Raw genomic sequence first — 17,208 nt, forward strand, 5'->3', positions numbered from 1 at the left:
CAGGACATCTTATCTTAGGTACATTTATGTACATTTTATTTTATCTAAATAATTTTGCAAGGATTCTCTAACAATATAAGTGAAAGTGGAATACAGGTTGTTTCATGTTCTGACTCTTGTGTAAAAGATATATTTTCATTTTATTACTACAAGTAAAACTGTTAGAAAAAAAATATAGAAAATTCAATTTCTATACAAGTAAAATCTATACTCTATCATTGTTATCGTTTACATATTACACTTTGAAGAAATTTAGGATCCAACTACATAAGCTACGACCGTCGCGTGATCTAGCTTGCCAGGTATCATAGATATCTTTTCTAATGTCTTTTTTCTTCGAGATCTCTGTTCTTGCTTTGAGAGTTGTATCAATTGACCGTCTTTGTGTTGTGCATAATATAAGTCTGTGTCTTCCAAAATCCGCCTTTTTGCAGCAGTTATACGCACCTACAGAACAAAGCAAAGAGTAATTAGCATACTGCAAGAAATATATAAAAATTTCATCTTACCGCAAAGTCTAAAAGAAGTTCGCACAGATGTTTGGCACTATTGCATGGTGGTCCTTCTCCAGAAACTCCACGTCTCAATAGATCTTCCATCCTGAGTAGTGTGAGTTCGTGTCTTTGATAAGCTTCAACTACCGGTAGATTGTTGCTATTCACATTATTACTATTACTTGACTCTGTGTGTCGGAAGTTTTCTGTAGATTTTCGACGCGTTTTTGATCTTGCATCGTAACTTTTTAACATGGCGTCAGCACTGCTACTGTAATTAGGTAAAACTGCAAATTTTCCCACCACAGGATCAAAATTATCTGAAATTCCATCGCTTGTCAAAAATACTATATCTCCTCTTTCAACTTCCGTTATAGCCAGCGTTAAATTATTCAATTCAGGATTAGAGCCATCTACTGGACCTAGAGCTCCTAAGGCATCTCGCATATCTCGCATGCAGTGAATATCATGAGATCCTCGTGTTATCTCTCTCACACCAGTTTTCCTGTTTTGTTTTTACACAAGAGATGAATATCAAAGGCCTAATATATTATCTGCTGCAATTTATATAATTCAGTATATAATAAAAATATATATATACCTTGAGTATACATAAGCTAAACTATCACCAACATTGCAGGTACAGGCAATATATTTTTTCTGGCATATATTTGTATCAGTACTTGAACTTGGCAGTGGAAGGATTGTGCATACTGTTAAGGTAGTGAGCATTCCTTGTTCTTGAAGAATTAGTGAATGTGCTGCATGGAATGAACGAAGTAATGCTATAAATACATCCTTTGTTGTTGTCATTTCGCTATTTATAGACGGGCAGAACAGAGCCTGGTTCAAGTACTCTATACTTCCATGGACCGCAGATCTGGCTGCTATACTCGCTTTTGTACCTAAAATATTAATATTAAATTAGAATAAATTACAGCCAATGGCAAGCAAATTTGATTAGTTTTAATTATATATCAATAAAGCAATGAATGTGCGAAAGAAACTAGAGCTAGTTGTTTTTCTTACGAATTATTTTCTAATAAAATATTTGAAAAAATTTCAAGATATCTTTCTTTTATCGAATATATAATAAAGTTATAAATAAATTTATCAATGTAAACTTTTTTATATTTTTATATTTGACTTTTATTTTTATACTTGACTTCAATTTATATCAATCTATCTTATTTTTTATAGATATATTGTTTTTACCCCAATTGACACCATCTGCAAGAGCTAATACGGCAGAGCTTGGTCTTGCCACAATGCCGAAACAGTCAGCTATTGGTTCTCCATTGTTAGTATTATTTGTAGGATTCTTCTCATATAATGTAGTTGCAATTCCATATGCATTCTCGTGAGGATTTAACCAATCGGTAACTCCAGCAATTTTAATATTTGTTGTTGTCGATCCTGCAAAGTTTTGTATCTCTACTTTAAAATGATATAAAAACAAATATATATTATATTAATGTCACTATTTTAAACTCACCACTTCTATACTGTTCATTTTGATCTAGCATATCAATGTAATCTATATCACTATCATTAATACTTAAGTGTCTCTGTTGAAGATTGACTGCCGTAAGACCACTATCGGGACCAGTATAAGCTGCAAATATTCTTTCATTTTCCTGAAAATTGTCGAGTTGTCTACTCGGTAATTCTTCTGGATTTCGACCGTGTAAAATTGGCGGTCCTTCTTGTTTTGTTTCTAATCTAAGAATGTCGATTGTAGTCATATTAAAAGATAGTGAGAGAATGTTGATGCATATCATGCAAATAATAAGTTTCATTTTCATATACAAGTTTATATTAACAATCAATTAAGTAATCGATTCTCTAATTAACTGCACTTTTAATTTTAATGTTTACCCATTGAGATAGCGTGTGATGAAACAACCACCAAATTCCTGAGATTGCGGGCTTTGAAGCGACCGTTCCCCAAGACCTATACTCTCCACAGCCCCAGCCAAGTTGCTAATAGATAGTTGGCGCATGAAACCAGCAACTTTCTTCCGTAAACTTGGCATCTTTTAAAGAAGTCCAAGTAAAGGATACAGAGCAATTAAGAATGATAATTATTGTAACATTACTTCACTTGACGAGAGGCTCATACCATGATTATAGCTGCCAGCTACAAGTCTTAGATCAAACCTAAACAAATCCAGAAACACATATATTTTAAAATTATATATATATATAATAGAGTAATTGGAGCAAGTTGGTTTTTATTTATCCAAATAATGTTAAATAAGGATAATGAAAAATGTATAATTATATATATTTAAATAAAATATATAAAGAGAAAAGCAGCAAATTATATATTTTTCTATATGCTTTTGAAAAGATTTCTGATAAGTATCTAAAATTTTGAAAAGTTATTTGCTGTATCTATGCTATATAAAGTATATAAGCAAATTTGTTAATGAAAACTTCCGTTGTTACACTTTTGCAATTAGTATTAATGTAAGAAGTTTAAACAACACAGACATCATATTTCCCTTCAGATAAGATAAAGAAATTGCAATCAAGCAGTTAATGAAATATTTTTCCACATTATTCTTTACAAAGAGATCAATTATTTCATTGTTTTCTCTTATCGACAATTCGATTTATTCAGACACTTAATAAATCATACGTGAATTAGGACAAATATCGACGAAATGAGATAAAGTTGAACGAAACTACAAAGAGAAAATGTAAGGACGTGTTAAAGGGAATGTACAAACTGACTGGGCGTGTTAATTGCGTCGTGCATTGACAGGAAGACAGTTACCTGGGAAAATTCTCACTGCGCGAGAATGAGATCACGATGCATGCTGCACACAGGCCTTTTTCACTTTACCGCCATATTGGCAATGTGTCAATAACCAACTGAACTATAGCTAGAGCCTAAGCACACACAGACAGATCTCTCCTCCCACACACGCCACACGCTACCGCAGTCGCGGCCCGTCACTTTCCATGTGCATACATGGAAATCGGAACGTCGTACGCGCGAGCGCGATTAATATGGGTAATAAAGCGGCGTCAACGGATGTCACGATGTCGACACATTCTCATCGAGGTACCTGTGACGTATGGTACGTCATACATAAATAACGGAGTGGAGAAATTGACGTTTGCCCCAATTCTCGCGCGGTGGTGAAAATCAGCTGACGGCGATCGGTTGTCAGCCGAGATAAGACGGATTCGCATTATCGCGCTGTCATCGCACGCGTGTGTGTATACGTGTGTGTATATGTGTGTCATTGTGTGTAATATATAATAATATATACAATACAATGTGCGACGACTGTACCGTAATGAAGACGACGATGACAGTTGTGTTCTTTTTTCCCCTCTGTTTTGACATTTGACGAGTCAATATGGCGTCCTCGTCACAGATGAGAGTCCGCAATTTTTCGTGGTTATTTTAGCGGGCTTCGCACTCCCTCGCTATTATGCAAAGTCGCGCGTCGTACTCGGACTCGGTGAATTGAATTCCTCTTACAAAGGAATTCGATAATTGACGCGGTGGATTAATCGCGATTATCCTCGATTTTAATGCGCAATCCTCGCGACAGGTAGTGTTAAGCCAGTGTATTAGTATTTCTCTACTTCCGCGTGCGAAATTATTATTACGTAATCATAATATTTAAAATCCTATCACACCCGAGCGATCCTGGCAGCGAATTCCCTCCATCGAATGTTCTGTTTCCATTAAGAAAGTGTACGGTTTCTTTTTTGTACAGTTAGTTTTGCGCACATTTCACGTGACGTTATTATTTTGACATACGTTTTGACACGAAAGAACATTTTTTTTCCATATTATATCATCCCCTTATTTGTTGGACGTCATACTATTTAATATACGCGGATGTAATTCATTTGAAATATTTAAAAAAATGATGTAAAATATGTTAAAATGTTTATGCATTTTTCTTAATGTTGCAAGGTTGTGAATACACAGATGGCTAATGTTCTATCAATAAGAAATCAATAGAATAAAAAAGGACCAGAAATTGTTAAATGACAGCAGAAGTATAAAATGTTTGAGTCTCCAAGAAGTCTTCAAGAGGTTTGCATCGATTTCATCTGCGGTAACGTTCTAGCCTTGTGCGAGGTTCATCTCGGTGATACAAGTGTACATTCTTCCAGTACTCCCAATAGTAGCACTGTTTCCGGTAAGTGTTTATATAAAACTGGGCATTTACATTGTTATAGACTTTGCAGAATTAAAGCAGCATTCATTTTAGATCAACAAGATGTCTGTACATTAAATAATAATAGTGCAGAAGTTGCTTTTGATACTACAACAGGTACAAGATCGTCTAACGATGCTTGTTCCAACTCTGCAACTCGGCTCACCTTTAGGCATCCAGATGCCTTTTTACCAGCCGAAGTATCGGAACAATTATTATCCAATTTATGTGAAAAGAAAACCTTGTCTGACTTGACAATTACACTGTTTGACTCCAAGACCACTAGATTAAGGTGACATGATTTGAGTTTATTTAAAAGAAAGAATTTTTAACACTATTATATTTCCTTTTAGGCATGTACGACTGAAAGATGCGTCGACATTATCAGCTAAAGGCTTAAGCATTCTTAAGCAACATAAAGTTATAGATTTAATAGTAAATGGACTTAAAATAACTGTTAATGATTTAATTAGCTGTTTAGGCGATTGGAGTATACAAAATCTTAGGTCGCTAAGTGTAGCTAAAGGAAGCTTTATGGATTTTTCAAGGTTATTATTAAACTTCACACACATTGCGACACATTTTTAAGTTGAGTTACAAGAGATTCTTCAGACAGTTGATAATTTTATACCTTTACACATTTTGTGTTATAGACAACGCATGGTAGATATTGCAACATTAAACAAATTAAAGGCACTTCACACCTTGAATGTCTCAGGAACAGAATTTAATAAACATGGCTTGGACATAGTAGTCGAAGATCTTCCCCTTTTAGAGAGCTTAGATATATCTTGTACAAGAGTCGATGATATAACACCGTTAAGGAAATGTAAAGATCGTTTAAAGACATTAAATATGTACAATTTAAAGATAAGCGGATGTGGAAATTTAATACCAGTATTATTGGAATTAAATGAATTAAGGCATTTAGACATTTCTGATGAGAAAGATCCACATGGTTTTGAAGTGTTTGCACCAGCTAAGCCAAAAATAACAGATTTTCTAAGAGCTCTCAATTGTATGCCTTATTTGACAACTTTAGATTTGTCGGGTGAGTAGAGAATATAATACAATGTTTATATATAATAATTTCGTAATTGTTCATTAAATTATTAATTAATTAGCGAAACAAGAGATTTTTTTTGATTAAACAATATTTTTATATAGGTAAAGATGATATAAATGCGAAAGATTTAAAAAATTTCATTGCATCACATGTACATTTGAGGTTTCTGGGACTGGTACATTCTGATGCTTGTTATGATGAAAGTTTCATAGATTCGACGCATGAAGATTATAGACCCGAACTTGTTGTAAGTTGACATATTGAAATTAATTATGCAACCATACTGTTTTTATATATGTTACTTTCATATACGAAAAAATCGGAATTCATAATTTTGTGTTACATTATACTCGTTATATCTTTGGATATGTGTAAAGAGAGTAACATTATTATATTGATTCTTATTACTGTTATTTGTATAAAGTTTGACTTTTTCATATTCTCTATCTTTTGTCATTTTTTCTCTGTATTTATTATATATATAATATATACTCTTAGTTATATATCATAGAGAAATTATTGCAATATTAATATTTGCTGTATCAAGTGTTTATACATAATATTATTTTATTACATATGTATATATTATATAATCATCATAATAATCAATTTCTATTCTTATCATGCACAATTAAAAAAATGCTTTATATTTTTATGCATAATTAAAAAAGAAAGTTAATATATGGGAGTAATTTTTGTAAATAAAACAATTAATTTAATGAAAACAGTTCAATACAAAAAAAAAAAGATAAACTATTTAAGAATTGAGAAAAGAAATTGATATATGAAATAATATAAAGTGCATCTGTTTTTTGCTTCAGATTAGTGGTACAGCAACAGAAGCTCAAATTTTGGAAGCTCTTAGAAGATATACATACAGACCAATATATCTTCAAAAATGTTTGTTTAATTTATTTCGTTTGACACCAAATTTTCTCGAACCACGAGTCGATGTGATAAAATTAGTGTTACCTGGAATGAGAGAGCATCCACAGGAGTTCCGTGTACAAATGGCAGCCACTGCGTGTATTTATAATCTCACCAAGGGTGAATTAGCTCTTATGATTCATCCGTCGATACTTAAACAGATAGTCGAATTAACATTATTAGCAATGGAATCATATCCAACTAATCATCAACTTCAAAAAAACACACTATTGACTTTATGCAGCGACAGAATCCTACAAGATGTTGCATTTGACAAATATAGGTAACTATATATATATATATATTTATAATTTAAAAGTGTAAAATTACATGCTGAAATTTTAATTATGATCTTAAATTGTTTATTAATATTTTCATAGAGCTTTCTGTAATATATATTTTCAATAATAATATAATCTTATAAATTATTACACAAAGTAGTAGTGTCTTTTTTGTAAATAGAAGTTGATCATATAAAAGAGAATGTATACACACAATTAAATAATATTGGATAGCAATATGTGATGTTTTCATATATTTGTTATATGTAGCACATACAAATTTATTAATCTTTGCTTTATTTCATTAATTATTAAATAATTTATACATACTTGTGTATGTGTATATATATTAGAAAAGTATATCTTTTTTATTCTAAAACTTGTATGTTTTCATATATGCCATGATAAAATGTTCTAGTTTTATCTAGATTATTTGAAATAAATTATTCCTAACATAAATGAAAATGTAATATGTTTATATAGGTTTAACTTTAAATAATATCTATATAAAATATCTATATAAAATAATTAAAAAACGTAAGTTAAAAATATCACTACCAGAACAGACATTGAAATTTCTATATATATACACATATATATATAAATTTAAAAAATTTTAATTTAACAGATGTGCAAGATTAGTTATGAATTGCTTATCGACATTTGACGATGCATCTATGAATCGTATGTCTGTGGCCATTTGCTCAATATTAGCAGCAAAGATATCAACTGTGGAAACATCTATGCTTGGCGCACAACCACAATACATGTTGAAATTGCTTGCAATGGTTAGATCTAAAGTTGAGTCTAAACTAGTAGATATTACAATGAAATTTACATTAAGTGCTCTATGGAATTTAACGGATGAAAGCGCTATTACATGCAAAGTCTTTCTCGATGAAGGTGGAATGGAATTATTTCTTGAAGTATTGGATAGCTTTCAAGGAGAATCTAGTGTAGAAACTAAAGTACTTGGTCTGCTAAACAATATTGCAGAGGTTTGTATCAAGATTCATACTAAATGTATACTATTATAATAAATTTGTAAATATTGTATCCTTACCAACATTGTATTAAAATACAATTCATTTATTCTTTGAAAATTTCAGGTCGATCACTTGAGACCACGACTTATGCAACCTCGATTTATAAAAATGCTTTCTATGTTGCTCGACTCTGAGCACATTGACGTATCCTATTTTGCAGCTGGTATTGCTGCACATTTGCTTAGTGATGGTCCTCGAGCTTGGTATAGTATGCCATCGCAACCGAGTAGAGAGCAGTTGTTGGATCAACTGGTTCATGCTGTAACTCATTGGCAAACACCACAAGGAGAAATGGTTGCTTATCGTAGCTTTCAACCATTTTTTCCACTATTACGTTGTACAGATGCATATCCTGTTCAGCTCTGGGCAGTATGGGCAATTCATCATGTATGCACAAAGAATCGTAAGTCTAAAAAGAATATTATTTTATAATATAGATTTGATTCAAATTTAATAGCCTATATATTTTGATATAATAAAAATGTAATAATGAGTATATCCTTTGTACCAGTAATAATTATATTGCTTGATTATAGTAAAAACAATATTTTTAACATAACTGGCATTAGTAAAGAGAGATCAGAATTTTGAGAAAAAAAGTATTAAAATATATGATTATTAAAATATAATAATCATATGCTTATTTTTCAGCAAAACGCTATTGTGTAATGTTAATCAGAGAAGGAGGAGTAGAAACGTTAAAACAACTCGAGAAGACGCATACAGAATATACAAAACAAGAGACTTTTACAACTTTTCTGCAAAGTTTATGTCAATCAATTTTGGAAACCCTTGAATTAAATTCCTAACAATAGCTCTGTTGCTTTTTAAAATCTAAAAATTAAATATTATGATATGCTAGTCAATGTCTATTTTAGTGCAATCCTATATCCTGTTCTTTAGACCAAATAAATATAAAAATGACATGGCCGTGAATATATATCAGAAAGACAGATTCTGCAATCAAATCACAAATCAGTCCAAAATATTTCAATTGCAGTTGAGTTAATATTTCGAGGTACGTGCGTTTGTGTATGTGTGTGTGACTCATTAGATCTGAAATTTGAAGATCTGAGAAATAAATATATCTCTGTTACAGAGTGTGTTGTCTTTTATAGAATTAACTCTGGAAAAAAAAAACAATTACTTAGCAGTAATTATATAGAATAAGTTATAATTATGGATAGTAATAATGGATTTATAATTTTTAAATAAATTACAAAACTTGTAATAATACAGTACATAAATAGAGCCTCCATATTGATTACTAAACAATTCTCTGCTATTTTCTTTTTTTATGCTGTTTTACTATTACATATTTCATATTTGCCTGATTATGTGATTGTATACAGAATGAGAAAACGAATGAAAAATAAAAGCAGATCCGCATGCATAAAGTGACAATGATCATGTAAATATGAAATCGCATAAAAGAAGAAATATTAACAGTAAATTAGAGAATAATCAATGGCCGCGTTCAGCGGACTCAACTGCTAAGTAGCAATCGAACGTGATTGATTCCTACTTTAAGATCCAGCCAATCAGCATGGAATGACATCGGAAAATTGCTCAACTGTTGAGTCCGCTGAACGCACTCAATATAAGGATCCGATTATAACTAGAAAAAGGAGAAGTGATTTTAAGAAGCAAAAAATATGCATGCTTGCTGCTGATTTATACTTTTCAACAATTTGTATTATTAATACTTATTAATATTTATAGTAGATTTTAAAATTTTATTTATAAATTTATATATATATATATAATGTGTATAGTGTGTAGATATATATATATATATATATAAAAAATCAAAAAAGGACAAAATATATATGTATATACAAATATATATATATATATATATATATATATATATATATATATGTACACATATATAAAACTGTTGTAGAAAATCACAGAATAATCGAGATAATAATATGTTTGTAATGTTTCAAGATGTATTTATATTTTTATGATTTATTTAATAAACGATGTTAGAGTTAACTATGACTTATATTTGAGATTCTAGTCTAATTAGTTACTATCTTAAATTACAAACAATTCATTAATTATATTCAAATTATAGATATAATAATTAATATGTATCTGTCAAAAAGATTAATATACTAATTGTGTAAGTTAACTGTTTTATGTAATATTTGTAAATTTGAATGAAAAAATTTATTAATGGCTTGTTGAATAACTGATTTAATACATTGACATTTAGATCTCATAAGAAAAATATATAGTTAGAGTAAAGATTATTTTTTTTGGATATTAATATCTTGAATGTATTTGATATAATTTGAAATTTTAGACTAGGATCTCTCTTGAATTCTATATACGCATTTTATTAATTGTATATATTTTTCAGAAGACGCCAATCTTTGTGCTTCAGTGTAATTAAAGAATACATATTTGTATAGACATATACCTATAAAAAAATAATGGGACATATGTGTGACAAATTGTTGAAATAATTATTATTTTACTAAATGTATTATACTTTAATATTTTAAATTCAGATCTTTAATCTATTTTGTTAACAATTATTACTTCATGAAATCTTCATTATTAAATATTATTAAAAACATCAAAATTGATTATGCATTGACATGCCTTCAGAGATTATACAAAAAAATCAGAGTTTGTAATATGAAAGAAATATACATATTAATATTTAGATCTGTTATTAAAATATTACAAATTTATATACGAAATTTATTCTTCTGATATCAGATTATGATTACATGTTGACATCTAAAATGTAAGGAATACTACTTTAAACAGTACTGAATATGTTAAATAAACATGCTACATTTTCTATGTGTTGTGATCTTTTTCCTTCTGTATTATAACCAGGATTAGGAAAGTTACTTTATAAAAATAACTTGTTGCTAATTTAAAAAAGTAGTTCCTGAAAAAATATATCAAAATTATTTTTTTTGTTACAAATAACACATTATTTTCCAATCTTGGTTATATTATATGTATATCAACATTATCGATTTTACAAGGCTTAAACTCTGTAAATATAAATAAATAGTAAGTATATTTTTCTCAATTTTGCTCTTCCTACATGGAAATACATAAAGTGTTCTAAATAAGTCAAGAAAATCTTTATTTATCCATTCATTTTACATTTTCATATTACACATATCTTATTATTTTTTTTCCTTAATGAAACGTAAAAATTGTTCATGAAATTTGTATTATCACTGAATTGATGCTGATGCTGCGCTGCACCTGCAAAATACTTAGCGACATGGAAGCAACATTACAAAATGTGGCTCGATCATTAATGTGTTGAAAGTCGGCTCTCCTCCTAACACAGTGGATCAATATTTCAGAAACATTTGACACGCATCTTACAAATTAGTAGCAATATGTTTAAGATAAAATTGAAGATGTATAGAGTTAGTATTGAGTAAATGAAAGTTGCAGATGATGTGAAAAATATAGTGTATAATTATTTCAATTTTTCGTATTACTAACAATTTATAATTTATAATTGTTTGGGGCGCAACTTTCACTTATCATGCATACAAAATTTACTACAAATTATAGTCATATGATATTAATCTAAACATTCACTTTTTGTAGTTCAATCCTTTTTAGTGTTTCTCTTTTATATTTCTATAAAATTGACAGTGCATTTTCATATCAAGTAGGTTTATTTGTATTATAAGATATAGCAATAGTTAATTAAACAATAATCTATTTAAATATCAATACTAATGTTTGGATATTATTATTCATATTCCAAATTCTTTTACTATCCTTCATTGCTTTAGTAATTTGATGTATCAGCCTTAATAATATATGGGTATTATATTCTTATATATAGATATATATATCCTACACAATTATACCTATCATGTTATATAAAAAAATGATATCACACTAAAATACAAATAGGTTTTTGCATATAAATTTGTTATCAATTACTTTATATTAAAGCTAGTAAGGTGCTATCTCAGTTTTTGTTTTTGAGTGTATTACACAAAATTTTTCAAGATTGAATTATTTTAAAGGATAAAATGTGCTGTCGATAATTATATTCATAATATTATTCATATACAAATAGTTTATTATCGTTTAAAAATATATACACGTATGTATGTATGTATATGCACACATACACACACATTCATATACTGATATATATTTTTGTCAATATGTGTGTACATAAAGTTAAGTTAAATTGCATAGTGTAGTTAATAGGTAAATATATTCCATCAATGTATATGAACAAAAAATTCCATTTTAATTATTATAATTATTATTATTTAATAATGAAATATATAATTTTATTTTATTAATATAAAATGTATGTATTTTTTTAGTCAAATGTGTAAAATATAATTGTGTAAAGTATAAGTAAATTAAACAAAGCAAAATAAGAAATTCTGAAGAAATTTTTTTAAGGCGGATACAAAGAATTTAACTTAGTTCATTAGAATTTACTAGTATAATAATATATCAAAGTATTAATATATTGAGAAGTATATTAACAAAAATTAATTGAACTACAATAGTGAATGATCGCTGTTCTACATCTGTATTTTTATGTGATGATTATTAAATCAAATATATATGATTAATTGTGCCCATCTTTGTCCAATCTTTTTTTTCTTTTGACATGATGTTTTTTCTTTCACTCTTTTTTTTCCATCGTATCAGTTTTTTTTTCTGTGGACATATCATAAGAATTTACTTAAATATCTTAACCACTTTTCAGTGCAATGCATGATGATATACATGTTTGTAAATTTTTTGTATGAATTGTTAGGCAATTTTCCACAAAAACTTACAATTTGCAATATTACATCTCACAAGGCCATATTTTCAACCCAATATCCTAGTAATGTTTAATTGGAAATATTTTTAAAAATGTAATTTTTTTTTTTTTTTTTTTTTAGTTAAAACTGCAGTATATAGAAAAATGCAATATATAGAAAAATGGAATAAAATAAGATATTATATTAGTGCAAGATCTTATTTCATAATTTCATATGTATTGCAATATTCTTCACTAGTATAGATTTTCATGGCCAAGTGTCAATATATTAATATAAGTGTCAATGTACTAATGTATCTAGATATCGATTTAATTACTTTTAACGAATAAAATGAATAGATAATTAACTTTTTCACTTTTCTTTGTTTTATTACATATACTAATTATTGAGCTTGATTATATAGATACATCAGATTAGTGTACTAAGAATCAAGTAATAGTTAGTGCTCAATAATAATTTTGCTGTCTATATTGCATTAAGGAGTGACCAGTAAATTATATTTTTTAATATTTTTATTATTTTATATCTTTTTGTTTACATTAGAATAATGTTGATAATTTAGTTTGTTTACATTAGAATAATGTTGATAGCCTCCTTCTGAATTTGTAATTTATCAATGCAGGGAGCCTACATTGTTGACTTAATGTTGATAATGTTTTATTGTCGAATTATTACAATTCAAGTATATCTGGTCCATCCTTGAGTTATAACAAAATGCACGAAGTTCAGAAAGTTCAGAAATTGTTCAAAGAAATTGCTTTTTTTGCTTATATAATGCTTTATATTCTTTTTATTTAACATCTTATTGTATTTTTTGAAAAGCTACACTACAATATTTAATTACAATAAATTAGTACAAAGAATGTAAGTTTCTCATTACTTTTTATATTGAAATCCTTTCTTTGAACAATAAAAAATTATTATATACATATATACGTATGTATGTATATATATATACAGATGTGTGTGTGTGTGTGTCGTTTAGAATAAAAACTTACCTTGACACTCTCTTGTAGACCAAGGTTGCCACACTTTAAAATGGTCAATATGGCATATAAAAACCACGTCTGTAACTCCTGCAAAGAAAAAAAAAAGAAATATGAAATAATAGAATTTGTAAGAGAGAACAGAATAGATTGTTTTCTTTTCAAAGAATAAAAATATGTAATAGAAATTACTAATGCATTCATTAAAAAAAAAAAAGTCAAAATTATTACCTAGGCCGCCTTGTAGGTCTATATCCATAATATGCACTACCGCGAATAATTCCTCTAGCCATACCTCGATAGCCTCTTGCACCTCTGGGACCCCTAGTAAATATACAGACAATAAGATAAATATATCAATACTAGAACAAATTTAAATTATAACTTATTTATATGTAAGATTACTTGATATTTTTTTTATAGTTTATGAAAGTTTATATATTACATTATAAACATATATAGTGCATTATATAAAACAAAGTATTACCTATTTGTCATAGAGAAACCAGGCTTATTTGTTCTTTTAGGCATTACTTTAATTTGACGACCCCTGAACATAGATTCATCCATGGCCATTGCGGTTTGTACAGAGTCGCGTTCGGCAAATTCAATGTAAGCAAAACCTTTAGGATGACCATCAAATTTATTACACAAAATTGTCACTCTATTGACACTGCCACAGCCATGAAAATGTTGCTCTAATTCTTCTGCAGTAGCTCCATAATCAACCTATAGGTATATAAAATATTGATTGAGAATATAAAAATGATATGTTTAATATGTAAAATGTTGTAGAGAGAGAGAGAGAGAGAGAGAGAGAGATTTTAAGAAGCATAAGTTAATTACATTTAACTTACATTGCCAACATAAATGGATCGATTATCAACTTCCGTTTTATCTTCCGATGACATATTTAATGGACTTGCTAAAATTAAATATGCGATAAGAAAACAATGTTATTACTAAATATAACTGAAATGTGTAATGATGGAAAATTGGATTCAGTTCAACGATTTTATTTCGCGATAGAATAGTCGTTTGAAAATCAGCAAATTCGAATTTAATTCTAATTTATGCTTCCTCAAAAGTTGAAGTTAAAATTTGAGTGATAATATATCTGATTGTAATAAGAACAAAATCCAATATGATATAAAACAATATCTCATTGTGAGAAAATATAAAAGAACTGTCTTATACTTTATTTTAATTAGAACAGAAACCCAAGAAGAGAATCTGAATCTGAACTAAAGTGCATAATAATATTAAGTGTGTGTGTAATCTTTATATACATATTTCATACAAAAAAAAGTGTTGTAAACTTATTGATACCAGTTGGATTACCCATATTCATTTGTTTATCCACTTCAGATTGGAGTTGTTTTAATTTCTCTGCTTCTTCCTCCATTTCTCTCACTCGTGCTTTAATTGCTTCTAATTCCTAAGTTATAAGTAATATTTTATAAGTTAAGTATGATTTTTTGTCTAACAAAGATTTTATTATAATTATATACTGTTGTTTCTTAGTATAAAGATAACAATTACTTACAGGATCATCGATATTTGCTTCACTTAATTCACGTTTAACACCATCACATTGCATGATAGCATCTCCATCTTGACCGTTTTCAAGACCATCAAGACCATCAATATGGTCAGTAGCCAAAAGATCTGATTCGGACATTTCTGAAATGTAATAAGAAATAAAAATTAATAATATTATGGAAATCAATGTTTACAGACTTGTAAGCAACAGAGTATTATAATATTAAATTAGAATTTATCATCAATTAATGACACATTTTTCAATATTGCTTAGTTTTATATAATTGCAATATAAAAACTAGACTAGAAGTGTTAAAATTTTAAACTGATAAATAAGAAAGTTAAACGAGCATTTATAAATATTATGCATTATAATTATTAATCTATCATTAAACCAAATCTATATATATATGTGTGTGTAGTAATACATTTTTAAATGATTTATTGATTCCTTGAAAATACAAAAGTTGGATCATTTTAATAAGAATAGATAAAACAATTTTAAAAGATAGATCTCTTTTTTGTAATTATTCATTTCCAAATAAATTTAATATAAATTAATGATAATCATAAATTATGACTATCTAAATTAAATTATTTATACTTCCAAATAACTGTAGTATAGATTATATATGTAATAAAACAACATATTATAAGAAATAAAAATAATACCAATATCACAAGCAGAAAAATAGAAAAATATTCAGTTAAAGAATTTTTAACAGAACAACAATCGAGAGATCCCATTTAGGTTATCGATAACAATAAAAATATAAATAATGAAATAAGTGTGAAACTTGCAGATGTTTTAAACACATTTGCAGATTTTACAAAATACTTTAATGATTAATTTACTAATTTTTCATTAACAGAAATTTACTATTATAATATATTTAAAATAATTTATAATTTTATTAAAATTTTTTGCAGCTTGTTTTATCTAAAAAATTGTTTCTAAATCAAGTTTTCAAGACATGATTCCTTTCTTTACTACTGATCCTTTTATTCTCATACTATGCGATTCAATTGAATCGCATATCAAGAAAGACAATTAATCCCTTGTTTCTTATATAGTTTCATATTAATAAGCGTTTCTATCAGTATGAAATAAAGAATATATGTTAGAATGTTCTAGATAGATGTTGGGGTACTTTATAATTATAAACACAAACTTGTTTCCATCTTTTGATTTTTTTTTTCAAAAATTGTTTATCTCTCTCCCAGAATTATTCTATAATTAGATTAAATCCGATAACATCACAGACTTGCAAAACAAGCAAAAATATTCATCATTTTCTTAGAAAATTGCAACAATGGATCAGTTCCTATTCCGAGAATTAAATGAAAATTGTAGATGCCTCTAGCATAATATGTAAAAGTGACCAAAGTAAATTAAAATAAGTGGAAAATTTTACTTTAATTTAATGAGCAAATTTACTAAGAGAATCGTGCATGCATTGAACTAGTATCTATCCTTCAAGAATATTGTCAAGGAATTATCTACATATCGATAAACAGTTGATACGTATTATTTACTACATTCATGAGGGATGATTAATGACGTACGTGTATATTCAATAGATGTTCAATAAACGTGATATAAATTACCGAAATATCGCTCTGAAAGCGACTTGCACCGCTACTTTTGCCCTGATAAAGTCGGTAAACGAGAATGATCGAAGTGATATGCGGATATCACACTGTAGAAAGAACGGAGCTAATGCAACGGAGTTTGACTTTAGAGTGATGGTACACCTGTCATCCTAGAAATTGTCCTAGAATTCTCTAGCCGACCACCAATCGGAACGTTGGATCATTCTCGGTACTCATGAACGTAAAGCCGGCAACGATTGTCACGTGACAAAAGGCAACGCGGG

At 28.5% G+C, this 17,208-nt stretch overlaps 3 protein-coding genes across 9 annotated transcripts; 1 reads left to right on the forward strand and 2 right to left on the reverse strand.

Moving 5' to 3' along the window:
- Positions 1-116: 116 nt before the first annotated feature.
- Positions 117-3,414, reverse strand: LOC145945825 (PP2C-like domain-containing protein CG9801). Of its 4 annotated transcripts, none has more exons than XM_083055040.1 (8): positions 3,277-3,414; positions 2,617-2,654; positions 2,373-2,530; positions 2,053-2,216; positions 1,710-1,910; positions 1,096-1,399; positions 510-999; positions 117-447 (listed from the first exon to the last, which is right to left on the reverse strand). In XM_083055040.1, the coding sequence occupies exons 2-8, from the start codon at positions 2,617-2,619 to the stop codon at positions 253-255; spliced, it is 1,515 nt and encodes a 504-aa protein (XP_082911166.1). In that variant the 5' UTR covers positions 2,620-2,654; positions 3,277-3,414; the 3' UTR covers positions 117-252. The 4 variants fall into 4 exon arrangements, with proteins under 4 accessions (XP_082911166.1, XP_082911156.1, XP_082911149.1 ...); XM_083055030.1 differs by having other exon boundaries at positions 1,710-1,928; XM_083055023.1 differs by having other exon boundaries at positions 1,990-2,216.
- Positions 3,415-3,444: 30 nt separating this feature from the next.
- LOC145945812 (protein zyg-11 homolog B) lies at positions 3,445-9,100 on the forward strand. Of its 3 annotated transcripts, none has more exons than XM_083054992.1 (10): positions 3,445-3,583; positions 4,438-4,666; positions 4,739-4,976; positions 5,038-5,232; positions 5,338-5,735; positions 5,852-5,997; positions 6,551-6,960; positions 7,587-7,956; positions 8,068-8,407; positions 8,656-9,100. In XM_083054992.1, the coding sequence occupies exons 2-10, from the start codon at positions 4,531-4,533 to the stop codon at positions 8,811-8,813; spliced, it is 2,391 nt and encodes a 796-aa protein (XP_082911118.1). In that variant the 5' UTR covers positions 3,445-3,583; positions 4,438-4,530; the 3' UTR covers positions 8,814-9,100. The 3 variants fall into 3 exon arrangements, with proteins under 3 accessions (XP_082911118.1, XP_082911108.1, XP_082911127.1); XM_083054982.1 differs by lacking the exon at positions 3,445-3,583 and adding an exon at positions 3,928-4,066; XM_083055001.1 differs by lacking the exon at positions 3,445-3,583 and adding an exon at positions 3,928-4,066 and having other exon boundaries at positions 6,572-6,960.
- A 4,701-nt stretch (positions 9,101-13,801) lies between these two features.
- Pabp2 (poly(A) binding protein nuclear 1) lies at positions 13,802-17,062 on the reverse strand. 2 transcript variants are annotated; one of them, XM_083055051.1, is made up of 7 exons: positions 16,940-17,062; positions 15,336-15,472; positions 15,131-15,227; positions 14,647-14,714; positions 14,277-14,518; positions 14,021-14,113; positions 13,802-13,879 (listed from the first exon to the last, which is right to left on the reverse strand). In XM_083055051.1, exons 2-7 carry the CDS (start codon positions 15,468-15,470, stop codon positions 13,846-13,848), a joined length of 669 nt encoding a protein of 222 aa, XP_082911177.1. In that variant the 5' UTR covers positions 15,471-15,472; positions 16,940-17,062; the 3' UTR covers positions 13,802-13,845. The 2 variants fall into 2 exon arrangements, with proteins under 2 accessions (XP_082911177.1, XP_082911185.1); XM_083055059.1 differs by having other exon boundaries at positions 16,898-17,038.
- Positions 17,063-17,208: the final 146 nt, after the last annotated feature.

This window comes from Prenolepis imparis, unplaced genomic scaffold (genome assembly GCF_030444845.1).
Source record: "Prenolepis imparis isolate NDT839.2.m4 unplaced genomic scaffold, iyPreImpa1.0 SCAF_2, whole genome shotgun sequence".
NCBI lineage: Eukaryota > Metazoa > Arthropoda > Insecta > Hymenoptera > Formicidae > Prenolepis > Prenolepis imparis.

Coding starts and splice junctions, on each gene's coding strand:
- LOC145945825 (XM_083055014.1), bottom strand. Junction 1,400..1,709: donor TGCAGATGGTGTCAATTGGG/GTAAAAACAATA, acceptor TTAATATTTTAG/GTACAAAAGCGAGTATAGCA. Junction 448..509: donor AACTTCTTTTAGACTTTGCG/GTAAGATGAAAT, acceptor TTTGTTCTGTAG/GTGCGTATAACTGCTGCAAA.
- LOC145945812 (XM_083054992.1), top strand. CDS start 4,531: ATGTTTGAGTCTCCAAGAAGTCTTCAAGAGGTTTGCATCGATTTCATC. Junction 6,961..7,586: donor GTTGCATTTGACAAATATAG/GTAACTATATAT, acceptor TTAATTTAACAG/ATGTGCAAGATTAGTTATGA. Junction 8,408..8,655: donor TCATGTATGCACAAAGAATC/GTAAGTCTAAAA, acceptor CTTATTTTTCAG/CAAAACGCTATTGTGTAATG.
- Pabp2 (XM_083055051.1), bottom strand. CDS start 15,470: ATGTCCGAATCAGATCTTTTGGCTACTGACCATATTGATGGTCTTGAT. Junction 14,715..15,130: donor GGATAAACAAATGAATATGG/GTAATCCAACTG, acceptor ATTTAATTTTAG/CAAGTCCATTAAATATGTCA. Junction 14,519..14,646: donor GATCCATTTATGTTGGCAAT/GTAAGTTAAATG, acceptor ATATACCTATAG/GTTGATTATGGAGCTACTGC.